Here is a 27,495-nt window from a genome sequence, read left to right on the forward strand (position 1 = left end):
TTGTCAACAAGTAAAGCTTTTTAAAAAAGCTTGCCGTCTTTAGCAGCAACTCTATAGAGCGAAGTTGAATTATGTCCCTTGTCTTCATTATTGAATTGAGCTAAAATAAATAATCTCACGGACATCATGCCTACAAAGCTGTGTACTGACTCCCATTGTAAAAGTTTGTATTTATGAAGGGTATATGTACTGGAAATCAAAATCACTGTTCCCTGTATTAGCACTGATTAAAGCCTCCATATCAAATGAAACTGAGATTTTCAGTGTGCATATCAAAATATTTATTTTTTAACAAAGTTATGAAACAAAACAAACTAAAAAGATTTAAATTGCTCAAATTTGCATAAAAATTATTCTTGCATATTGTACAGTACAACTGCTTTAGAAATTAACCAGGATAAAGACCTGAGAATATTGTAATAGTTTTGCCAAAAATTATATCATAAAATACATATCAGCAATCAAGAGTGAATTCATCAAAATGAATAAAAATTCTTGTGATTCAACGTTACTTCACAGACTTAAATACCATTGTGTCTCTGATTTAAATCATGAAAAAACGTCACTCTATGATATGTAAGAAAAAATATGAAACAATCACACATAATTAACTATACTTCTGGAAGTCCCTGAAAATACATAAAGTAGACTCGTTTACCTAAATTGTAATAACAGGTGGATGGATTATTCTTTTGCATGCTTTAAAAAAAACAGTGATCCTCATTTTGAAGTCAAGCCTTATTTATTCTTATGTAATTCTTAGCTTAAGGTATCATTAAAACTGTTTTGTAGGGATTAGCCCTACCGAATAGACAAAGACAAGCAATCAAAACAAAAAACGGCGAGTTTTTCTGTTTGTATGCAAAAATGAAAACATTGCTGTAAATGAAGTAACCATAGAAATGCTTTGTATTAGTTGCTTTTAAAAAAGTAATGTGTCAATTTCATGAATTGCATTTTTCTTTTGTTCGTTTTGTCGATTTTTTAAAGATTGAAAATCTTGAAAAATTGTTAAGTCGTACGAAAATTAGAACACCAGAAAATTATCTCCCTTGCCTTGAAGAGCATTTCAACCAATGAAATAATTGAAAATTTTCACTTCATGCACTTTCTACCAATGAAAAAAGAGAGGAAGTGCAAAGTCCGAAGACTGTAAAACACTTCAACTCTGTATACCGTCTTCCTTGGAAGACGGTAATGAAGTATACCACAGTGACGGCGACATTTTCCCGGAGGCATTATGGGTAGTCCCCATCATTTTTCAGCTGATGAAGAGCAAACCACGTGACTCAATTGCGTAATCATTGGAGCGAGCTCGTCGCGTCGCGAAACTTGCTATTAAAGAAAGTCACAAAGTACATACAAAATGAGTGTACCTTATTTATTACTGTTACCGAACTTTCGTCGGTGAAAATCTCGAAATTGTGTGTTTCACTTCTTGTTGTGAGTATTTTGATATCTGTTTAATATGATTTTTTTAAGCGCAGATTTCTATTTTTAAAACAGTAGAACACTTCCATCAGATCTTAGACCCCCGATGTCAGAATTTCCTTTTCCACCAATATGTCCAATTTAACGTAGGTCGTGGGTTTACAGACCTTTTTTTCTCACTCGAAAACCCCATCTGAAAATTTGACCGATGTATCTTGACAATGTATACTAATCTGTGAAAATTGTTTTTCATTCAACAGCACAGTTTTTTTTTTAGTAATTACGTCTTCAACATACCATTGTTTAAACGATAGCGACACTGTTTTCCATTGAATTATATAGAAAATAATAGTGATTGACTTTATTCATTGCATAATTCAACTTAAAATAGACAGAATTTGGTGCTGTTCATCTTGCATTGATAATATTAATATCAAAGAAAAACAAAAATAATTTGAAAAATATGTATGAAAAAAAATTATGGGGTATTCGAGTTCGTTTTTTAAAGAAAAAGATGTCAAAGTTTGATAAAAACTATCAAAGCAACATTTTTTAACAGATAACGTTACAAATATTCGCGACGTCATTCAACAACGTTATTCATTTACTTTTCATGCATCACTAAAAAAAGAACTCAAAACAACGTTATTGACTCCTGGTTTTGAAGGGGAAATGAAATAAGTAAGTAAGTAAATTGTTTATTATAGTGACATGTGTAATGATACAGTTATACAATTAATTTTACAATAAACGTAGTTTATTACATTCGGTCCAAAGGACCAATAGTCACTGATTAATATTTTTACAATGTTTAAACAAACACATAAATGAAGATGGAGTGATATTAGAATGTCTTTTTTGTGAAGTTCTGACGGATTTTAAAAGCATCAAGTATGAAGATAGCGGCTAGCCTAGGAAATATACATAAAATATGTGAGAAGAGTGCATTATCTAATGGCAAATTTGACAATTTCTTATAGAGGGCAAAGCCCTCTCACGGCCCGAAGGGCCGTGAGAGCAGAGCTCTCCCTATAGGTAACATGTATATACATGTTTAAAAGGAAAATATAGGAAAACAATGAAAAATTAAACCATACCTATGGAACTTGAAAATTTTGGTACTAATGGCGTCGATTCGAATACTATCGCGTGGACATGTATTTCTCCATTTTGAATCTCGTCTACCCTAGTTCACGTCGTTCTGAGATGTTACAAAAATTCGTAAAAGCATGTAAATCTTATTTTCTTAATCATATATAATCACTCCACCATTAACTCCATGTTTGTTGTGGTTCAGACGCTATGTTTGTAAATTTGCTCAAATACGACGCTGAATATGACGTCACAATGTACTGTTTACATCAGTTGCGTTATATTTCCCGCGTTCAATATATAGGCGGATCAAATCCTGCTAACTTCGGGTTGTTTTTGGTCTGTTTTGGATATAGATACTGATACCAAAACTTGTTTGCTTCACCTTCAAACACGGTCACGCCGTAAAACATATTATTTTAAGGTTACATTTTTGATTTCATATACATGTAGTTTAATCATGTCTTAATACCGAGCGAAGCTCGGACGGGCCGAAGGCAAGGCTCTAAAGGTAACATATATGTAAAAGAAAAAAAGTCAAAATCAGCGAAAGAAAAAGAGATAATCTCTATATACGTTCAGTGAAAATTTCGTGATCCATATGGGAGCCGCCATTTATTTTTTCATTACCTGCTTCAACAGTTATTCGTGTTTTATTTTGAATGCCAATAATAGAAGACTCTAACGTGCAATTCGTAATTTAAACACTCATTTTGTTCAAAGTGAATAGTATAATTATCATTGTAACAGGTTTTAGCAAATAAATACATATAAAGCCGTAATACGACTAAATAGATGAACGAGTTCATGAGTTTCTGTGAATAAGAGTATACGATAAATTACGGTTACTTTTTTACCATTTTGAATTTATTGGTTAATTTTGTTTAGTTTTAACGGCCTTTTTCATTGCATACGGAATGTATTATTATTGTTTATAATTGTTTGCTTTGAAAAAGAGAAAAAAGTCGAGGCTAAATGTGACGTCACAATGCACAGTTTACGTCGCCTTGCGTTCTATTTCCCGCGTTCAATGAATAGGCGGATCATGTAAAACTGTTGTCCCCATATAAACTCCTTTAATATTGAGATGTTACTGGGTGTTTAGGGCAAGGAAATTTCATTCAAAATATATATTTTTAAATGAATCACAATCTACCGTACTTAACGGAATTATGATTACCATTCGGGACACGGAGTTACGTACATGCTTCGCTCGGTCCAACGGTCACACCGTATACATATTAGCGAGCGAAGCTCGCGTCGCGAAGCGACGCGACGAGCTCGCTCCAATGATTACACATATGAGTCACGTGATTTGCTCTTTATCAGTTGAAAAAAGATGAGTATCACCCATAATGCTTCTGGAAAAATGTCACTGTGGTATACTTCATTGAAAATCCCGTAATTAAATTAATTAGATTGTTTAGAAAGTACCATAAACGTTTTTAAATTCCAGACAAGATTTCTCATAGCTTCAAACGTTTTATGTTTGCTTGGTTTAAAAGAAGAAGAAAATTGCTGCTAATATGACGTTACGATGTAACTGTTTACATCCACCGCATGATATTTCCCGCGTTAAATAAAGAGGCGGATAAAATGTCTATAAGTCGTTGCAAGATGTTAATGAGCTTCGCTCGTCTCAACGGTTACACCGTACCACATATTAGCGAGCGAAGCTCGCGTCGCGAAGCGACACGACGAGCTCGCTCCAATGATTACGCAATTGAGTCACGTGGTTTGCTCTTCATCAGCTGAAAAATGATGGGGACTACCCATAATGCCTTCGGAAAAATGTCGCCGTCACTGCGGTATACTTCATTGACAACCCCGTAGATAAAACAAATAAATAGTTTGGAAAGTACCACAAATGATTTTAAATTCCAAACAAGCTTTCCCATACCTTCGTACGTTTTGTTGTGGATAATTGATTGGTTTGAAAGAAAAAATACCGCAGCTAATGATGACGTCGCAATGCACTGTTTACAGCAACCGCGTTATATTTCCCGCGTTAAATGAAATGCCTAAAGTCGTGTTGTAAGATGTCATGAGTCTTCGCTCGTCTCAACAGTCACACCGTATGCATATTATTCTAACCAGAAATACAACTAAAGTTGTTTCTATTTTACAATATATTTATGTTTATCTAACACCCCCCTCACAAACACATAGAAATGCTCACTTTCCAACCCCTTGAAAACATGAACGCCGTTTAAAACTGTCATTATTTTTAACTTGTATTACAGATTCACTTGAAACGTCAGCTACTTTTTCTAATTTTCGACCAACTTCACATTCTTGTTCTTTATACATTTAGAGTCTTGAGCCCGTTGCAGTGTTTGAAATAACCGTTCACCCGCCCGCCCAAGACGCATGTATTTTACCACGGGCGAATAAATTTCTTGGTATAGTCGCCCGATCGGACGTGATAAAATTTCCGCTAAATAAAATCTAGATGAATCAACTTCAATCAATCAATCAATCAATGCTTTATTCTCATTATTGTACCTGTAACTAGATGGACAGACCTCGTCGATTTAGTACATTTTACTGCATATTCTACCGTACGGTATATAAAATTTCAATACAATATAATGTACTAGAAACGAATTAGGTCCATCGTACTTCATTAGAAGATAGATACATGCAGTAACACATGTAAAAGTAATTTTAAAATATGCAGGGCAAGTAGGTCTTTGACAGGGCTAACAATTTTTACAAGCAGTCAGCTAATTTTACAGCGAGTTTGAAACACTCCTTGAGGTGGGCAGTTGTAAGGTTCAACTTTGCTAGAATACATGTATTGTTAGTTTGCTGTTCCCCAATACCGGCATTCATTTGTAAATATGATTAAATCTCTCTCTCTCTCTCTCTCTCTCTCTCTCTCTCTCTCTCTCTCGTATAGGCAACTTCTGCTCAATTTTTTTCCGGGGTTCTGGAAATGTTTTCAGAGACATTTACAGCAGGACACATTGAAACATTTCTTTATAGGATATCCCTGCCCAACGCTTTTGATTATTCAATGTTGTCCGATCTTCACGTATGATGGGGTAGAAATAAAATTATGAACTCGCCATTTTCAAATGTCCGCCATAAAAGCATCAAATCTCTGAATAAAACTTTCATGAACTGGGAAACTCCCGTCCGATTTTTCCCGGGTTCTAAAAACGATTATAAAAGCATTCCCAACATCGCCATCTGTCTCACCTCCCCAAGTTGTCCGCTGCTAAACTTTATACAATAACAGGATAAAACATATTACTAGCCGAAATTTTGCACCGGAAACGAAAGGAAGACAACAAAATCAAACGAAGCATGTTCTACTTCGATAATAACGGTTGGTAATATTTATGTGATATCGGTAAAGTATTATGTTCTTTATATTCAGTCAATGACCCATGTATACTTTATTCAGACAAATGTTACGTCACAATTGAATGTGCACGTAAAAAGACGTTGAGTCGTAGGATTTGCGTACCCGAAAACGATGACGTAAACAAACCTGCGACCTACGTTAAAATCCTTTCCGAATGGTATGTACCATATTTTGCACCAATTTTCCATTTTAATCCTCTTAAAATGGGATTTAGTTGCACTCTGTTGTGTTTGAATGGATGAGTACATGTATGTGCCAAACAGAAGTAATTCACGTTTGCATCAATCGCTCATAAATATGCTTCATGATTCCTTTTTCACAAATGTTCTCTCGAATGTATCTTATTAATTCTGACATTTGAAACGGCCCCAAACATTGCTATATCAATTACAGATGTAACTTTCCTCTAATAACCCTCAGCGGGGCCCTTGCTGATCGTGTAAGTTTTCTAGTATTACATGATAAAGGCGCTATATGAGTTTGATTTATTATAGCTGCAGAACTGTAGCTATCTGAGAAAATATTGGGACAGATCAGAGAGCTACAGATCCACCCCTTATAAAAACCTTCCATATACGGCCCTAAAAAGTGCACAGTTGAGACCTTATATCGCTATATTTTTGCATTGCCGTCTCATAAATTTAATATAAAAAATCCTGACCATCTTTTCCCCCCAAAGTATAATGTTTGAAAGCGGAAGCAGCTGATCCGATTTTTCTTGTTATAAGCCCGTGGGGGTGGGAGGGTGGGGGGTATTAACAGACTGCTTGTTAACTTTCGATTGTATATTTTTGTAGATCGGTAAAGTTGGCTACTAGTAACCAGCTACTAGTAACTGGCTACTTAAAAAGAGAAAAGTTGGCTACTAGTAGCCAGCTACTTGAACCAGGAAAAGTTAGCTACTAGTAGCCAGTTACTAGTAACCAGCTACTAAAAGTATGAAAAGTTAGCTACTCGTAGCCAGCTACTACAAAATATAAAAGTTATAATTACTGATAGCTCGCTACCAGATAAAGGTTAATGAGTTTGAAAATTATTATCTATCAGATTTATTTCTAAAGAGGAGGTATGAAATTTCATGCTCAATTATCCCCAATTACAAAACGTTGCAATGCAAAATACGAATAAACTTTTTCAACTGAGTGTTTACTTTAAAAGTGATACGGATTGAATTCAGACCTTCAATCGTTTGATATACCATCCATTTTGAGATATCTGCTACTTTTACAATTTGATTCGAGTTATCCTGAAATTTCAACATAAGTGTGAATACCGTAAGAAACTTTATGTTTGTATTAGATATCTGACGAATTTACGACTATATACATATGGCAAGAAGAGATAGATGGTGTTTTGGTACGCCACGAATTTTCAGATATCGCTCTTTAGGAAATCAGTTACTTATACATTTTGATTATCGGTACAATGAAATTTCAAGATCTGTGTGAATACCTTAAGGAACTCCGTGTTTATATCATATATTTAACTAACTTACAACGATACGTATGGCGAGTAGTGATATTGGGTATCATGATATGTCATCAATTTTCAGATATCACGCTTAAGGAAGTCAGCTACATATACCTTATGATGGCAGGTAAACTGAAATTTCAAGTTTTTCGCAAATATCTTAAGGAACTCTGAGTTTGTATTAGATATTTGACTAATTTACAATTATCAACGTGAAGAAGAGTGATATTAGGTATCTTGACATGCCATAAACCAGATATCATACTTAACGAAGTCAGCTACTTATACGTTTTGATTCCAGGTAACCTGAAATTTCAAGTTTTTCATAAATATCTTAAAGAACTCCTTGTTTGTATTAGATATCTGACTAATTTACAACTATCCATGTGAAGTGGAATGGTATTAGGTATCTTGATATGACATCAATTTTCAGATATCACCCTTAAGGAAGTCAGTTATTTATACCTTTTGATTGCAGGTAACATGAAATTTCAAGTTTTGTACCAATATTTTAAGGAACTCTGAGTTTGTATTAGATATCTGACGAATTTACAATTATCAAAGTGAAGAAGAGTGATATTAGGTATCTTGACATGCCATAAATTTCCAGATATCACGCTTAAGGAAGTCAGCTACTTATATCTTTTGATTCCTGGTAACCTGAAATTTCAAGTTTTTCATAAATATCTTAAAGAACTCCTTGTTTGTATTAGATATCTGACTAATTTACAACTATCCATGTGAAGTGGAATGGTATTAGGTATCTTGATATGACATCAATTTTCAGATATCACCCTTAAGGAAGTCAGTTATTTATACCTTTTGATTGCAGGTAACATGAAATTTCAAGTTTTGTACCAATATTTTAAGGAACTCTGAGTTTGTATTAGATATCTGACGAATTTACAATTATCAAAGTGAAGAAGAGTGATATTAGGTATCTTGACATGCCATAAATTTCCAGATATCACGCTTAAGGAAGTCAGCTACTTATATCTTTTGATTCCTGGTAACCTGAAATTTCAAGTTTTTCATAAATATCTTAAAGAACTCTGTGCTTGTATTAGATATCTGACTAGTTTACAACTATCCATGTGAAGTGGAGTGGTACTAGGTATCTTGATATGCCATCAATTTTCAGATATCACCCTTAAGAAAGTCAGCTACTTATACCTTTTGATTGCAGGTAACCTGAAAGTTTTTAGAAAATATTTTAAGGAACTCCGTCGTTCTTTTAAATATCTGATTAATTTACCAATGCACATATGACAAAATCTGATATTAGGTACCTTGATATGCCATCAATTTTGAGATATCACGCTTAAGGAAGTCAGCTACTTATACCTTTTGATTGCAGGTAACCTAAGATTTCAAGTTTTCCGTAAATATCTTAAGGAACTCTGCGTTTGTATTCGATATCTGACTAAGTTCCAACTATCCACGTGAAGAGGAGTGATATTAGGGATCTTGATATGCCATCAATTTTCAGATATCACCCTTTAGGAAGTCAGCTACTTATACCTTTTGATTCCTCGACACCTGAAATTTCAACTTTTTCATAAATATCTTAAGTAACTCTGCTTTTGTATTAGATATCTGACTAACTTACAACTATCCACATGAAGAGGAGTGATATTAGGTATCTTGATATAGAATTAATTTTCAGATATCACCCTTAAGGAAGTCAGCTACTTGTACATTTTGATTGCAGATAAACTGTAATTTCAAGTGTTTAGTAAATATTTTGAGAATTTCCGTTTTTGTTTTTTATATCTGATTATTTTACCAATGCACATACATGTATCACAAGGAGTTATATTAGGTATCTTGATATGACTTCAATTTTCAGATATCACGCTTAAGGAAGTCAGCTACTTGTGCATTTTGATTGCAGGTAACCTGAAATTTCAAGTTTTTAGAAAATATTTTAAGGAGCTCCGTGTTTGTTTTAGATATCTGATTAATTTACCAATGTACACATGACAAGATGTGATATTAGGTATTTTGATATGCCATCAATTTTCAGATATCACTCTTAAGGAAGTCAGCTACTTATACCATTTGATTCTAGGTAGACTGAAATTTCAAGTTTTCCGTACATATCTTAAGGAACTCTGTGTTTGTATAAGATATACCATTAACTTACCATCTCACATATGACAAGGAGTTATATTAGGTATCTTGATATGCCATCAATTTTCAGATATCACGCTTAAGGAAGTTAGCTACTTAGACCTTTTGATTCCTGGTTACCTGAAATTTCAAATGTTTTGTAGATATCTTTTAAGGAACTCTGTGTTTGTATTAAATATCACACTAATTATCTACTATCCACCTGAAGAGGAGTGATATTAGGTATCTTGATATACCATCAATTGTCAGATAGATATGTTAGATATCTGACTAATTTATCTTTGCCGATATTACAGAGCTTTATATGAAGTGTCTTGATATGCAATCAATTTTGAGATATCACGTTCGACGAAGTCAGCTACTTATACCTTTTGATTCCAGACATCCTGAAATTTAAAATGTTTTGTATATAGCTTAAGGAACTCTGTGTTTCTGTTAGATATCTGACTAGTAAACTACTATCCACGTGAAGAGGTATGATAATAGGTATCAAGATGCCTAATATCACTCCTCTTCACGTGGATGGTTGTAAGTTAGTCAGATATCTAATGCAAACGCAGAGTTCCTCAAGATATTTACGGAAAACTTCAAACATCAGGTTACTTAGAATCAAAAAGTATAATTAGCTGACTTCCTTAAGGGTGATATCTGAAAATTGATGGCACATCAAGATACCTAATACCATTCCACTTCACATGGACAGTTGTAAATTTGTCAGATATCTAATACAAACAAGGAGTTCTTTAAGATATTTATGAAGAATTTGAAACTTCAGGTTACCTGGAATAAAAAGGTATAAGTCAATGTAGCTGACTTCGTTAAGTATGATATTCGAAAATTGTTAGCATATCAAGATACCTAATATCACCTCTTTACGTGGATAGTTGTAAATTAGTCAGATATCTAATACAGATACAGAGTTCTTTAAGATATTTATGAAAAACCTGAAATTCCAGGTTACCAGGAATCAAAAGGTATAAGTAGCTGACTTCCTTAAGCGTGATATCTGGAAATTTATGGCATGTCAAGATACCTAATATCAGATTTTGTCATATGTGCATTGGTAAATTAATCAGATATTTAAAACAAAGATGGAGTTCCTTAAAATATTTTCTAAAAACGTTAATTTTCAGGTTACCTGCAATCAAACGGTATAAGTAGCTGACTTCCTTAAGCGTGATATCTCAAAATCAATGGCATATCAATTAAGATACTTAGTACCACTCCACTTCACATGGATAGTTGTAAACTAGTCAGATATCTAATACAAACACATAGTTCTTTAAGATATTTATGAAAAACTTGAAATTTCAGGATACCAGGAATCAAAAGGTATAAGTACCTGACTTCCTTAAGAGTGATATCTGGAAATTTATGGCATGTCAAAATACCTAATATCACTCTTCTTCACTTTGATAATTGTAAATTAGTCAGATATCTAATACAAACAAGGAGTTCTTTAAGATATTTATGAAAAACTTGAAATTTCAGGTTACCTGGAATCAAAAGGTATAAGTAGCTGACTTCGTTAAGTATGATATCCGAAAATTGTTGGCATATCAAGATACCTAATATCACACCTCTTCAGGTGGGAAGTTGTAAATTAGTCAGATATCTAATACAAACACAGAGTTCTTTAAGATATTTATGAAAAACTTGAAATTTCAGGTTACCAGGAATCAAAAGATATAAGTAGCTGACTTCCTTAAGCGTGATATCTGGAAATTTATGGCATGTCAAGATACCTAATATCACTCTTCTTCACTTTGATAATTGTAAATTAGTCAGATATCTAATACAAACTCAGAGTTCCTTAAGATATTGGTACAAAGCTTGAAATTTCATGTTACCTGCAATCAAAAGGTATAAGTAGCTGACTTCCTTAAGGGTGATATCTGAAAATTGATGGCATATCAAGATACCTAATACCATTCCACTTCACATGGATAGTTGTAAACTAGTCAGATATCTAATACAAACAAGGAGTTCTTTAAGATATTTATGAAAAACTTGAAATTTCAGGTTACCTGGAATCAAAAGGTTTAAGTAGCTGACTTCGTTAATTATGATATCTCAAAATTGTTGGCATATCAAGATACCTAATATCACACCACTTCACGTGGGTAGTTGTAAATTAGTCAGATATCTAATACAAATACAGAGTTCCTTAAGATATTTGCGAAAAACTTGAAATTTCAGTTTACCTGCCATCAAAAGGTATATGTAGCTGACTTCCTTAAGAGTGATATCTGAAAATTGATGGGATATCAAGATACCTAATATCAGATTTTGTCATATGTGCATTGGTAAATTAATCAGATATTTAAAACAAAGACGGAGTTCCTTAATATATTTTCTAAAAACTTTAATTTTCAGGTTACCTGCAATCAAAACGTATAAGTAGCTGACTTCCTTAAGCGTGATATCTCAAAATTAATTGCATATCAAGATACCTAGTACCACTCCACTTCACATGGATAGACGTAAACTAATCAGCTATCTACTACAAGCACAGAGTTCTTTAAGATATTTATGAAAAACTTGAAATTTCAGGTTACCTGGAATCAAAAGGTATAAGTAGCTGACTTCGTTAAGTATGATATCCGAAAATTGTTGGCATATCAAGATACCTAATATCACACCTCTTCAGGTGGGTAGTTGTAAATTAGTCAGATATCTAATACAAACAAGGAGTTCTTTAAGATATTTATGAAAAACTTGAAATTTCAGGATACCAGGAATCAAAAGGTATAAGTAGCTGACTTCCTTAAGCGTGATATCTGGAAATTTATGGCATGTCAAGATACCTAATATCACTCTTCTTCACGTTGATAATTGTAAATTAGTCAGATATCTAATACAAACTCAGAGTTCCTTAAGATATTTGTACAAAGCTTGAAATTTCATGTTACCTGCAATCAAAAGGTATAAGTAGCTGACTTCCTTAAGGGTGATATCTGAAAATTGATGGCATATCAAGATACCTAATACCATTCCACTTCACATGGATAGTTGTAAACTAGTCAGATATCTAATACAAACAAGGAGTTCTTTAAGATATTTATGAAAAACTTGAAATTTCAGGTTACCTGGAATCAAAAGGTATAAGTAGCTGACTTCGTTAATTATGATATCTCAAAATTGTTGGCATATCAAGATACCTAATATCACACCACTTCACGTGGGTAGTTGTAAATTAGTCAGATATCTAATACAAATACAGAGTTCCTTAAGATATTTGCGAAAAACTTGAAATTTCAGTTTACCTGCCATCAAAAGGTATATGTAGCTGACTTCCTTAAGAGTGATATCTGAAAATTGATGGGATATCAAGATACCTAATATCAGATTTTGTCATATGTGCATTGGTAAATTAATCAGATATTTAAAACAAAGACGGAGTTCCTTAATATATTTTCTAAAAACTTTAATTTTCAGGTTATCTGCAATCAAAACGTATAAGTAGCTGACTTCCTTAAGCGTGATATCTCAAAATTAATTGCATTTCAAGATACCTAGTACCACTCCACTTCACATGGATAGACGTAAACTAATCAGCTATCTACTACAAGCACAGAGTTCTTTAAGATATTTATGAAAAACTTGAAATTTCAGGTTACCTGGAATCAAAAGGTATAAGTAGCTGACTTCGTTAAGTATGATATCCGAAAATTGTTGGCATATCAAGATACCTAATATCACACCTCTTCAGGTGGGTAGTTGTAAATTAGTCAGATATCTAATACAAACAAGGAGTTCTTTAAGATATTTATGAAAAACTTGAAATTTCAGGATACCAGGAATCAAAAGGTATAAGTAGCTGACTTCCTTAAGCGTGATATCTGGAAATTTATGGCATGTCAAGATACCTAATATCACTCTTCTTCACGTTGATAATTGTAAATTAGTCAGATATCTAATACAAACTCAGAGTTCCTTAAGATATTTGCGAAAAACTTGAAATTTCAGTTTACTTGCCATCAAAAAGTATATGTAGCTGACTTCCTTAAGCGTGTTATCTGAAAATTGATGACATTTCACGATACCCAATATCACTACTCGCCATACGTATCGTTGTAAGTTAGTTAAATATATGATATAAACACGGAGTTCCTTAAGGTATTCACACGGATCTTGAAATTTCATTGTACCGATAATCAAAATGTATAAGTAACTGATTTCCTAAAGAGCGATATCTGAAAATTCGTGGCGTAACAAAACACCATCTATCACTTCTTGCCATATGTATAGTCGTAAATTCGTCAGATATCTAATACAAACATAAAGTCAAACATAAAGTTTCTTACGGTATTCACACTTATGTTGAAATTTCAGGGTAACTCGAATCAAATTGTAAAAGTAGCAGATATCTCAAAATGGATGGTATATCAAATGTTGGAAGGTCTGAATTCAATCCGTATCACTTTTAAAGTAAACACTCAGTTGAAAAAGTTTATTCGTATTTTGCATTGCAACGTTATGTAATTGGGGATAATTGAGCATGAAATTTCATACGTCCTCTTTAGAAATAAATCCGATAGATAATAATTTTCAAACTCATTAACCTTTATCTGGTAGCGAGCTATCAGTAATTATAACTTTTATATTTTGTAGTAGCTGGCTACGAGTAGCTAACTTTTCTTACTTTTAGTAGCTGGCTACTAGTAACTGGCTACTAGTAACTAACTTTTCCTGGTTCAAGTAGCTGGCTACTAGTAGCCAACTTTTCTCTTTTTAAGTAGCCAGTTACTAGTAGCTGGTTACTAGTAGCCAACTTCACCGATCTTATTTTTGTCTACATGCATTAAATTCGTAGAAAGAACTTTCAGAAATTCATTTTGTGAATCCTTTCTTTTTTATTGAGCATTTTTGACGAAAATCTAATGTGTTCAACTTTGTGAATCGACTGCAAAGTTGATATAGAACGTGAGTTTGATGTTTGATTAATCTACACAATGAGTGTTGTAAAATCTGATTTAGGGCCTACATGTCTAATTGAATATCAAGTAATCAGGCCCTATTATGGAAAGTACTTTCACCCTTGTAAATCGAATTAATGTACGTGAAAAGGCAAAAAAGTCATTTACACTATGTATCTTCCTCGCGGCTACTAATACTTCTCATTACCAGCTCGTTGGATTTATCGCGCTTTGATGACTCTTGTGCGTCATTGGTAAGAAAATGCACAAATCTCGCGAGCAAGTGCGAGATTACTGGGACATAAACGAAACGGTCATAGCACACCCCCTCCCCCCTTTTAAAAGTTAAAATACATGGTGTATTTTTAAATAAAATTACCATTAGTCAAACTGCATTTTTCAAATATTCTAACACTATCTTATTAAAGATGTTACATGTTTTTAAAACTCCACCACACCTATTTTAAAAATTCCAAACAACGATGTTCTCTGGACACCCAAGCTTAGATGCAGTTTGGAAACGCATTAGGTGTGTTAATTAGTGTTATAAACGTCTTTAAAAATTGCAGTTTGGCATATACATGTATATAACTTGTTCTAAAATATGGAAACTGACGGAGGGTGTACGTGTACGTGCCATATGAACCTGTCCTAATTGTATGATAAAATAGAATGTCTTCATAGTCTGACAGAATAACTTTAAAAACATATTCATCACATTAATTACAAGAAAAGTTCTTGTGTTGGATGTGCATATAGGTTTTTCCCTTCACAGTTCTTCTTGCGATTGACGCTTTATATCGGTCAGACTTGGCAAATTTAGTAGCTTCTCTTCCTCACATAGTTTAATAAGTTCGTCTGTTTTCTTGTAAGAATAATCAATTCCTAAATTTGACTTTAGAATTTTAATCAGTGTTGTGGTTTGCAGTCGGTTATAATATATATTCGATACCATAATTCATATTATGTATGCCTAAGTAATGTGTTTACATTATGTTGTCCCGGTAGCAGGACTTTACGCGCCTTTAATTTGAAGAGTTCCACTAATGGAAATGATAAGTATTAAACAATACAATGCTTACTTTGTTATTTCATCGGGTGGTGAAGGTACATGTACATATAGCAAGCATTGCAGAAAAAATGTATTTTTTTTCCTGCAATGATCGCTACCTATCTCCCGATGAAGCAACAAAGAACGACATATTGTTGTATATATTAATAGGCCTTTTTAAAAAATATATAAACTAGAATTAAGTTCTTAAATAGAATACGGTTGTTCCATGTGTTACATGTACGTTATACGGAACAGCCAATGTACCCTTTGACCTTAATGACGCTTCATATTTGGTAATAAATATGCAGACAGGTGGTACTAGAAAATCAACATACTCTACCCAGAGTTACGTGCGCTACTCGCACTATACTGTGAAGCTTGCGTAACGCGCGGTCTGGTGAGAGATTGTTAGCTGACACTTGTTGCTCGAGAACTTTGTCACAGCCGCACGGCAAAATATCACAAGATACATGGAGTTCCTTGTGACTTCTGCGTACTGAAATGACACCGAATGATACCCCCCTTCTGAGAATGCAAGTCTCTTGAGCTTTAAGGGAATTAAATAGAATGTTCTATCGTGAAAGTGATAATGTCCTATGGACCCGGTGTAACAATAGAATGCCCGCAATGACCCCCCCCCCCCCCCCCCTCCCCTCCAATTGCACTCAGTACATGTTTTGGTAAAATCATGTCACACATTTTTATGCCCCCGAGATCGGGGGGGGGGGGGGGGGGGGGGGTATTGTTTTTTCTGTCCTGTCCCTCATTCTGTCTGAAACTTTAACCTTCCTAGTAACAGTAAGTGATAGAGCTTTCATATTTCACATGAGTGTTCCTTGTGACTAGACCTTTCCGTGTGTACTAAACTTTTTGACCTTGACATAGACCTACTTTTAAAGAATTTGACATTGGTCATAACTTCTAATCTTGCACATGAGCATTTCTGGTGACAAGATCTTTCTACTAGTACCAAGATCTTGGTGCTTGTGACCTTGGCCATCTTTGGAATTGGCCATGATCGGGGGCATTTGTGTTTCACAAGCACATCTTGCTTGTTGTTTTTTGGTGAGTAAATGTTGTTTATTGGCATTTATCGGGTTTGGATTTTTACAAACCCCTACATTCCAACTTAGCCAGTGAATATGGGGTAATTAATAGGTAAAACAATATATATACAACAGGCACTCACAAATAAAGAAAGAAGAAAAGTGTAACAATACTCTGGCTACATAATCCTTAAATAAAAAGTAGGCCAATGTTTAAGGGTATAGGACATTCATATGTACATGTACACGACAGTCTTTGCATGTAATTTACTAAATTGTCTACTTGACAATATTTATACATATAGCATCATACAGTTATAAAGTTTTAGTTTATTGTATTCAAAGTTGCTCAAATAACTTCTTTGTTTTTTTAAATTCATCATAGTGGTTTCTTATAGCTAATTTCAATTCTACATTGTATACTGTACATTTTTCAAAGTCAGCTTAAAGCTATTTAACTCAAGTGTTTTGTTGTGACACACACACACACACACACACCGTCGAGCACTCTAGAAGATTATATCGGAGATTTATCCCACTATATATATATATATATATATATATATATATAATATTAAATAAAATATCACAATACGTTCCAGGCCATATCATATCTTATTTAATATTTTACCTATTGATTACCGGACACTGAGACAATTTTTCACATATCTATCTATGTATCGATCTATCTATTTATCTATCTATCTATCAATGGCAGTTGTATAATGGGCAGTGTAAAAGGTAATGGGCGGTTGTTTCTGGGACCTGGCAGTGTGTACATTTGTTGTTTGTGTGCCTGGTGTACTGACTTAAATCGACCAATAGATCCTCCACCCCCCTCAAACGTGTGATGATTTTGTCGTAGTATATGTTAGAGGTTTTGAGCATGGATTGGATTTCATTTTAGTGAAGAGCCTGATCATTGTCGAGCTTTGTATACCTGCCAGACTGACCGTAGACCATTCTTTGATTGGATTGGATAATTTCTAAATTGTCGAACTTAATTTTCAATTTTCAGCTATTGGAGTTGTGTTAGGCTCGACTGCGTTTGAATCATAACATTCCTGAGATTATGTAATCAATAATTAATAATCAAATTAGTTCTAATTGACACTTGATTGATTTTTAATTAATCTCATTAAATTAATTTGTTAATTGAACTCATTAGATGACGTCATAGGTAGTCTCACACCCTGGTAGGCTACCAGGAGGCTACTCCATAGTAACTCTATGGGAGGCTACTGTGCTCGAACCCTGGTTTTTCCCCTACTAATATTCTTTTTTACAAGCTATAACATCAAAAGAAAACATATTACTGATCTATTCATATACATTCCTTATAAATATTTGAACTAGTTCAAATAACACCTTTCAGCGTACATACATGCAGTGTATGAAAAGGGTGCTATATAAATATAGTATTATTATTATTTTTATAGTTCACATTCATGCAATAGGTGTTCAATACTTTCTCTTTGTTGGCTACATAATGTACATAGATTGTGAATAATTTGTAAGAATGTGTTGGTAGTCAATATCCTGTGGTTAACACTATATTGAAACCACTTTAATTTTCTTTCTTTAATAATAAAAAATACATCAGAATTAATGTTTCCCCATTCATCTTGTAAAAGTTGAAACCGTTCATTCCATTTTTTTAATTGGCCTGTCGCCTTTAGGTTTTACTTCATTATCATTAAGAGTATTATAAAAAATAATTCTATTTTTGTCTAAAATCAAAGGAATTAAATGTGTTGGAATATCACATATCATTAATATACAACCAAAAAGTTACTTTCACAACTGACTCGCCATTAAAATTTTCCATTTTAATTAGCGTAGAAAGAGAACTAAAACCTACGAGTTTGAATTTCGCTGTGTTCCATTTTACCGGAAATTGTCATTGTGTAAGCGAACAGCTCCCAAATAATGAAATATCAACTTTTACAGACAATGTTACTACGCCGTTATTTTACAGAAGTACTATTAATTTATAGTTTCAAATAAACGCTGTGAAATGAGTTTACTAATATAAGTTAAGTCGACATTGCAGCGTGAAATCAAATTAATATGAAGATTAATGTTCTTCTTTTGATGAAAATTGCTTTCATTAGGCCTGAATGAAGAAAATAAAGCATTTTGCACTGGGAAACACATATCTTTAACCTCTAGCACTGCAGTGATTATTTCTACCTGTTCGTCTTTCAATTCTACCGGGTAATTCTGTGTCCACTACACATCGTACACTTTTTGTCTTCAAGCTCTTTACGACAGGTATGTTTCACCGTTTTCCATATATGGTACTGGTCGGTTCTTTATTGAGCATTCGGTCCCGTGGGGATCCGGGTTGGAGTAGGTCCTCAGTACCCTTTGCTTGTCGTACATGTAAGAGGCGATTAAATGGGCGGTTCTTTGAATGAGACCACAAAAATCGAGGCCCCGTGTCACAGCAGGTGTGACACGATGAAGATCCCTTTCTGCTCAAAGGCCGTAATAGGCTGTTTTGACTTTGGGCAAATCTTGGCCCTTAATGCCCCTTGCTTGGATAAATTATCTCCCCCTCATCTCTATTTGACAATCCATTTTAATGATTTGCATCATCTATGTAATATTTAAGTAGGCGTTAAAAATGACCCCTTTACTGATCAAAATTTAACGTTGATCACTTTTCAACGACCGTTCTTGATCAAAATTTAACGGCAAAATTTGATTGGGGTCAACTTTTAATGTTAAGAAATGACCCCCGGGGTCGTTTTTCAACGGGGTCACTATTTAATGTTACACCGGCTTGTCAATTCATTATGTTGCTAAGTGAATGGTACATTTTGGACGTGAAAGCATTTCTATGGTTTTAAAATTTTCGGTTTTTTGACAACTGAAAAAAAAAAATTCAACAAGTCGACATAATTAACGAAAAAGTCGATATAATATTCTGACAAATCGACATGATTACCACAACCAATGGCAGAAATATGCCACCATTTGTTTTCTGTTGAACCCCATTGCTTGCCATTTGCAACTTTTGTTTCAATCTAGTTAGATCTCTTTTTAGTGCCGTGTGACCGCGTGTACGTTTACACATTCCACGAACTCCGTGACCTTATTTCGCGACATTCTTGAAATTGTTGGAAAAGGTTTTCGATTTATTTTTCACCTTTTATTTGAATTTAAAATGACAAGTAACGTTTACCTTTATTTTACAATTATTAATTTTTTGAATTTGGAGATTGTCCTTCTTAGACTGTTTCATTGCACCAATGTTCAAATATGGAAATCATGTTATATTTAAATAACAAAGGCGAAGGTCGCAAACACTACATGGAAAAAAACTTAAAACGGCTTTTAGATTTTCATATATATATATATGTGTGTGTGTGTGTGTGTGTGAAAGGTTAAGATAACGAATAGTGATCAATCTCATTACTCCTATAAGCAATGCAAAATAGATAGTTGGGCAAACACAGAACCTTGGACATAGCAGATATGGGATCAGGTGCCTAGGAGGAGTAAGCATCCCCTGTCGACCGGTCTTATGTACAACATATAAGTATGCTTCCTTGTCTTGGGAAGGAGGGGGTGTTGATCTTACACAATGTAATCATGATGTGAGAGTTTGGAATAGCATGGGTTAAGGTTAGCCATATCATTTCAATGCATTTTGTGCTTTTTTATGCAGTATGCAGAACCAAACCGTTCAACCCGACTCTGCAGAACCTGATCTGTGTAGTCAAATCAACACTGCTCTCTTCACTGAATTCGGAATGGTTATATATGCGGTAAAGTATAGATTTTCTGAAATGTATTCGTCAAATATGTTAATTAAACCTCGTTGCACAATATACGTGTATCTAAAACGTATCTGTACATGTATTTGCCTCATTAAAGAAATGGATTTAATTATTGACTAACTTACATGAAATAAACTGGTGTTAGGTACTTTTCGCTTCATAGAATGCAAAGATTTTCTGTTTTAAATGTATATGAACTGTTACAAACCTTACTATATGGGAGACATTGATCAATAGTTGATTATTTTATCATTAACTAGATTGTGGCGATAGTGATCATATGCTTTTTTGAAAAGAGGCGCTTCAAAGCTGACGTTTGCCATGGTAGACCCGGATTACCATTGTGAGTAACAAGTTGATGTACTATCATACATGTACATGTATTTCAGAATACAAAGGCATATCAAACTTTATTTGAGAAACTGGTATTCAAATCATTTAATAACTTTTAAAGTGATGACTTTACAACGATGCTGATTGGATGAAAATTCGTGTGATGTCTTAGTCAAAAAAAATTTCGTCCGGAGTTCATCTGCACTAAGCACGCGGGACTACTTTTCTATGGAATGCGTCTTCCCCGTTCTAATTTAATTTAGCTCTATTTATAAACGGGGATTTTCACAGAAGAATTGTAAACGAAATATATTTGTTTGGTTTTTTTTTTCCATTGCTACCAAAAATAAACACAACCATATGAATAAAATACAAATTTAAAGAAACAAAACATATAGTGATGACATGGAAGAATTATCAACTTGATGATGTAGGAAACTGACTGGTAGAAGTAGACATGCAGATTACACGAGTTCCTGACATGTATGTTCGTTAACATGACGGAGAAAGCGACGACTTTTGATCTGGGAGATATTTATGAAATTGAACGGCGTTATATGGGGCTCAACAAGGGCGATTTAGATGAAGAGGTGTTGAGCTTTTTACTTGATACTAAAAAGGAGCCGAGCCGCATTCCACCGTTCCACATCCAGTCACCGCTTGTTCTCTTTTTGTATATCTAATTCAGCTTTTAATCATTGCATCTTTTATTTGGCGTATAATCTATTTGATTCTGCAAGGTAACTGTATCTGACCTGAACGCACAGCCAGTTTTGTTGTTTTCATCGTTACGATATATATGTATTCCTACGCGCCATTTCATAAACGTTAATTCAAGCTTTTTGGTGAGAGAAACTATTTGATTTTCTTTTTTAAAAACATAATTAAATGATAACTTATAATTCTTGTTTTGATGCATGTATCAAACGAAAAATTGGACGGAAAACTTTTTCATCAATGCGCGTATAATTTGAAACTTGAAGTATTGAATGCACAGAAAAGCAGATTTGTTTAATGATATGTTATAAGAGTAAGTTAATTTGATTGAATTAGAAAAAAATTCCTCAAGTATCACAACAGTTAAGATGTTGATATAATTGGACGTAGTTTTTATACACAATAAGTAATATCGATATTATGTTTCGACGTTATAAACATTGCGAAGGAGACTACTTTGTTATTGCTTGAGGCAGGCAAAACCCAACAACAAATGAATGGAAATTTGTCATTTATTGCGTAATTGACGCAAAAAAAAAATATACAATTGTATAAAGAAAATGCATACGATGAATTAAAGACTAGACTGTTTGACCTCATAGACAGTTGCTTTTTCAACAAAAGTGGGAAAAGGAAATATTCATATCTAGTGATCAGTCATCCAAAAAATTACTTTGTCAAACACCACTCTGATTTCATGCACAAGTACTCTGAAGTTGAAATGAAAAATTATATATACTGGAGTTTCTCATTGACAATATCTTTGTAGTCTGATGATTAGGTTTTCCAACATTCTGTTGGAATTCCCATGGGTACGAATTGTGCTCCTTTGTTGGCTGACCTGTTTTTGTATTTAATTATTCCTAAGGGTTGTTTTAAATCGTTTTATCTGTTATTAGTGTAATTATATCATTACATTAGGCGCTATATATTGATAATAATGATTATGCATTTTAATTCTGACACTATGAATATTTTATTCATACAGGGCTCGAAATCAACATATGCCCGCCAGTCTGTGACTGGTTAAAAGTCTTGCAGACTGACTTGACTGACATTTCTTTTAGTCATTTCGATGGGACTGGTTAATTTTCTAAAGCATCATTTTGGAAAATAGACTTATGAAATTTTATACACACATTTAGCATGCTTCGATCTGTAGACATCAGACGAATCTGATTCGTAAATATAAATCCCACATTTTAGTGTTACAATAGTGCCTGAGGCACATGGAGTTAAATTTCATTTTAGTAACATTAACGAAATATGTTTAATTATTTCTGGAAAACTCTTTCTGCGGACTGGTTGAAGTTATACCCCATCAGTCCGGCTGGACTGGTGATATAAAAAGTTAGCTTCAAGCCCTGTTCACATGTATGTGCACATCGATTTTATATCATCTTTTCTCTCACATTTGTAAAGCGCTTTAGAAAACTAATGTTGATAGGGCGCTATATAAATCTGTTAGTTACAATATTCTTATGAAGTCAGAGTTTATTCAAAAGTTTCCACATGAGAAGAAATAATCTCTTGACCTTCAACTTGACATTTAGATATATCGACGACGTTTTATATATTGATAATCATTTTCATCCATACCTGTATGTCGATTCGATATATCCCTGTGAAAGCGAGATAAAAGACACCACAGAGTCCCCCACATCTGTTTCGTATTTCGATATTTTAGTGAAAATGGATATTAACGGCAAACTAACAACTTAATTCTATGTCAAACAGCATGATTTCAGCTTCTCCGTCGTCTATCATAGCCTTAAGTCTATTATCAATAATTCGTACATTGTGGATCAGCTCTTTGGAGGAATAGGACAAGTTTTAATTTGTTCTGCTTTTAACATTGATTGGCAAGCCTAAAAACTAAAAAGAACATGTAGTCTGCGATGTAAATACGTTTTTAGATTTAGTGTAGTTGTAGAGCTAGGTGTATTTATATGTAGTTTTTGTTGTTTTGTTATTATTGTCTGTTGATATTGGCCACATTACGTAATCCTTTTCGTTTGTCTTGAAATTTCGATTCATTCCTTGTGTTTTTAATTTATTAGGGGGTGGTATGGTATAAACCCCTATTATAATTCATTACAGACCACTAAGTACGCCATAATAATTAGGAGGTCTATGAATGTACCTTTAAGAAATGTATTTCAATTTTTTGAAAGTATATTTAAGATGGTATACCTTACATGGAAGATACGCATTTTTACGCATCTCTGATAGAGTATGTGGAAGATTTATCTAAACTCTAAAAATAAGGGTTATAACATTCAAATCATAGTGAAAAATCAACAAATAAGAAAGAAAAAAAATTCTGATTAAAATTTAACTTCTCCTTAATAACTACAAGTCCAATTCTTTTCAAATTTGGTATGAAGCATCAATTGGACAAAGGGGACATAAATTATAAATTTCAGGACTCCAGCATTCCTGGGGCCCTAGGGTCGGGGCAAAAACTGCCCAAAATTGACCAATTTTCAAAAATCTTCTTTTCAAGAACCGCACATGTGTAAGAAAAACTAAATACATAGTGATGGAGAGCAAGAAGGTTTCTACCAAAATTGTAAATTTCATGATCGCCGGGGTAGGGGTTCTGACCACAGGACGGGACCAAACTTGGTATATAGTGTTTATGTGTAAAACACTTTAAATAACATCTTCTTTAGTGTGGTTGATACTATATTGACACCAAATAGATATTTAAAAAGAGCAGGTAGTCCTTTACCAAAATTGTAAATTTGATGATCCCAGGGGTAGGGGTTTTGGTATCAGGGTGGGGCCAAAATGGTCAGTCATTAAATGTGTGAACAATAAACATTTTTAACTTCTTCTTGATAACTATCATTCCAATTCTTTTCATATTTGGTACGAAGCATATTTGGAACAAGGGGGACGGAGATTGTAAATTTCATGATCCCCGGGGTAGGGGTTCTGACCCCAGAGCGGAGCCAAACTTGGTATATAGTGCTAAATGGATAGAGCAGGTAGTTTTTTTTTTTACCAAAATTGTAAATTTGATTTTCTCCAGAGTAAGGGTTCTGACCCCAGGGTGGGGCCAAACTTAGTATATAGTATGTATGTGTAAGTTTGCTGATACTGTATAAAATCTAAATGCATACTTAGAGATAGCAGAAAAAGATGTACAAAAAATGGTGAATTTCATAACCCAGGGTTATGACTTTAGATGAGTCCAAATTAGTCATATCTTTTGATATTTTAATGTTAATACGCCTATTATTTAAAGCCTTTCATCATTGTATCCATTTTTGAGGGCAGTGAAGTTTTAAGAACACATCTTGTTTATACTGTTGCTGAACATTAGAATTTAGCTTAGATATTCAGAACAGGAATTTTTTTTCTAGATTTCATAGCCCATGGAAGTATTTGTAGTTTTTCACTAGTATTCAAGTGACCGATAAGGCATGCGGGCCTCTTGTTTTTAAAGTCATGGAGTACGTAATAGGTTAATCAAATTGTATTGAATTTTTGCGATATTTTTAACCTCGCGTTATACTTGTGTGAAAAGTCATAAGATCAGATTAAAGTTGACATAACAAAAGATCATACAGTTGTTTGTAATATAGTTGATGAAAAAAGTTCACTTTTGGAAAACAGTGCCGATTGTTTCATTGGTTTACGTGACAGTTCATCATCGTAATATTGCATATATATTTTATGTCGCGTGTAATGAAATCAGCAAATCACCACATATATATAATTTAAAATTAATTGACTTGATAACACAGGAACGTATTCCTTTTTATATATCTAAAATAGAATATCATCTTATAGTCCTTAAACGAAAACTAAAACATCGTCAAAATGTGTCATAAAATATTTCGTCAGGATCGGTCAACATCCACTTATCAATGGTGTACTAAGCAGAGTGAAAAAAGGAGGGTGTATTTGCTAAAATGTAGTTGTAACAGGCATTTGTGTTGTGAGCAATGCTTCCGAACATTTTACTTGCACATGAATATGTGAATTATTTGTTTTGAGTAAATAATTTCTTTAAAATGTTATGAAGTATTCCATTTTATTTCGTTCTGTATTGTGGTAAATAAAAAGAGAAGTACTCAGCTTCAATGAAAACTTTACACAATTTGATCCACCTGTTTTCATTAGAATCTCAGTAATGTATTGACATTTTATCATGACATTGACATCGAAATAAAGGGTCAATGACCTTGAACTTTGGACCAACATTAAATTCAACTTATTTTTGTGATTTTGTGAGCATATTAGCTTATAATGAATGGTAATTTGACTTCATTTAGCCCATATTCACGCTATAAATCAACAAACGAACAGTGACCAGTAAATGACCAGTAACTTTTAAAGATACTGGTCATTTACTGGTCACTGTTCGTTATCTTCACTATACACAAGTTGGTAACTATATAATTTCTGCAATATATTTGTTTATAGTGTTCCCACAATACTTTCCATATATATATATATATATATATATATATATATATATGCATTTGATAGCATTGATCTGATTTTATTATCACCATTTATTTCATATCTATAGGAAATGAAACTTAGTATATAGCCATCGGAATGAATTTCCACATTATTAATCAGTTCTTGTTACCAAGGCAACAAAAAAACAACGTTTTGAATATCCTTTTCAGAAGTTCACAATCTAACCTTGGAAATATATACTTTATTATAGGTAAATAAGACCAAATTTACAAAGAAAATACATTGATTATATGTTGCTAATTTACAAGAAACACATATTTCTCTGCCATGTAAGGGGCTAAGTCTCTTCTTCACAGTGGCATATTGAATGGAGCGCACTTTGTTTTGTAATTCAGCATTTAACGAAACCCAATCAAAATAGCTTCTCTACGTTTTCTACTGTGACGTCGTAATCTATAATATTGAAAATGCCGCGTTTTGATTGTGGCGTCCCAGTTGCTATAATTTGTTTTAAAATGTTTCCGCAAAAATGAAACTACATTGTATATGGGAAGATAGCATTCAGTTTCAATTCCTAACAATATTAAGGAGAAAACCCAGAGTAAATGTATCATAACTAAATGTAATATCGATCGTAGCTGGAGCAAAAGGATAGATGTGGCGTCACGGTCTTTTTTGATGTCATAATCCTAATGATGAAGTCAATCTCTCCCAATCTTCAATTCGAAAGTTCGTTCGCTGTTTTTATAAACAAACTTAAAGCAAATCTTTTTAAAGTTGCATTTAATTTGTAATTCTGTCTTATTGTAAACAGTTGTTTTACAGGTAAAGATAGAATTTAAAAAGATAGTTAAATAAAAATCCCATTCTCATAATCGTTTAGCATGTCTTGAATAATCATTTATAGTGTTGCCTTAGTTACTATGTTAAACTTAGTTTAGTATTATTCCATGTACACTTTTATGTATTTATTGTTCTTTGTTTTAGTTTGTTTGACAAGTAAAGCGCCTCAGGGTAATTGTGTTGATTAGATAAAGTGATATATAAGTGTGGAATAATTGATAGATGGATATAGGGCTCACGGCGGGTATGAGCGGTCGAAAGGGGATGCTTACTCCTTCTAGGCACCTGGTCCCACCTCTGGTGTGTCCAGGAGTCCGTGTTTGCCCAACTATCTATTTTGTATTGCTTATAGGAGTTGTGAGATTGATCACGTTTATGCACCTTTGCATTTCCCGCCTCTGAAAATAGCAACCGCATACGTTGTGTTTCCAATTATATTGGCATGCCCAGTGATGCGAAACATGTGACAACAACAACCAACCCCTCCCCCCTGTGTCATTGCTTTAGGGTTATACGGACCCTGAAGCGTGCTATTACATCTCCAAAGCGTTTCGTTTCGTTCCGTGCAAACCGTTCAGTGTTCCGTGCAGACCGTTCAGAGTTTTCGTGCAAACTGTTCACCGTTTCGTGCAAACCATTCACCGTTCCCTGCAGACCGTTCAGCGTTTCGTAGAAGAATCATTTCGAACATATGATCAAGCCACGCCCATAGAAAAATGATGATCGTTCAAACAACGCCCTTAGAAACTTACAGACCGTGCAAAACGTGCAAGTCAATTCGGTATTGGATGTAAATGCAGGACAGGTGGACATTGTTGGGAATTTGTGCAATTATTTTAAAATGTCTCTAAGACGG

General features: G+C 33.8%; 1 protein-coding gene across 5 annotated transcripts in view; it reads left to right on the forward strand.

Moving 5' to 3' along the window:
- Window positions 1-27,495, forward strand: part of LOC125682467 (stimulated by retinoic acid gene 6 protein-like) — a 61,519-nt gene that overhangs the window by 4,811 nt on the left and 29,213 nt on the right. For 4 of the 5 annotated variants that reach the window (XM_056159585.1, XM_048923097.2, XM_048923068.2 and 1 more), the window contains exons 2-3: window positions 20,195-20,294; window positions 20,567-20,649. In XM_056159585.1, the coding sequence (XP_056015560.1) occupies window positions 20,196-20,294; window positions 20,567-20,649 (182 nt within the window). In that variant the 5' untranslated portion in view covers window position 20,195. Of the gene's footprint in view, window positions 1-5,882; window positions 6,054-20,194; window positions 20,295-20,566; window positions 20,650-27,495 lie in introns of those variants that run through there. The other variant, XM_048923118.2, reaches the window with a different exon arrangement.

Source organism: Ostrea edulis, chromosome 1 (assembly GCF_947568905.1).
Source record: "Ostrea edulis chromosome 1, xbOstEdul1.1, whole genome shotgun sequence".
In the NCBI taxonomy this organism is placed as follows: Eukaryota; Metazoa; Mollusca; class Bivalvia; order Ostreida; family Ostreidae; genus Ostrea; species Ostrea edulis.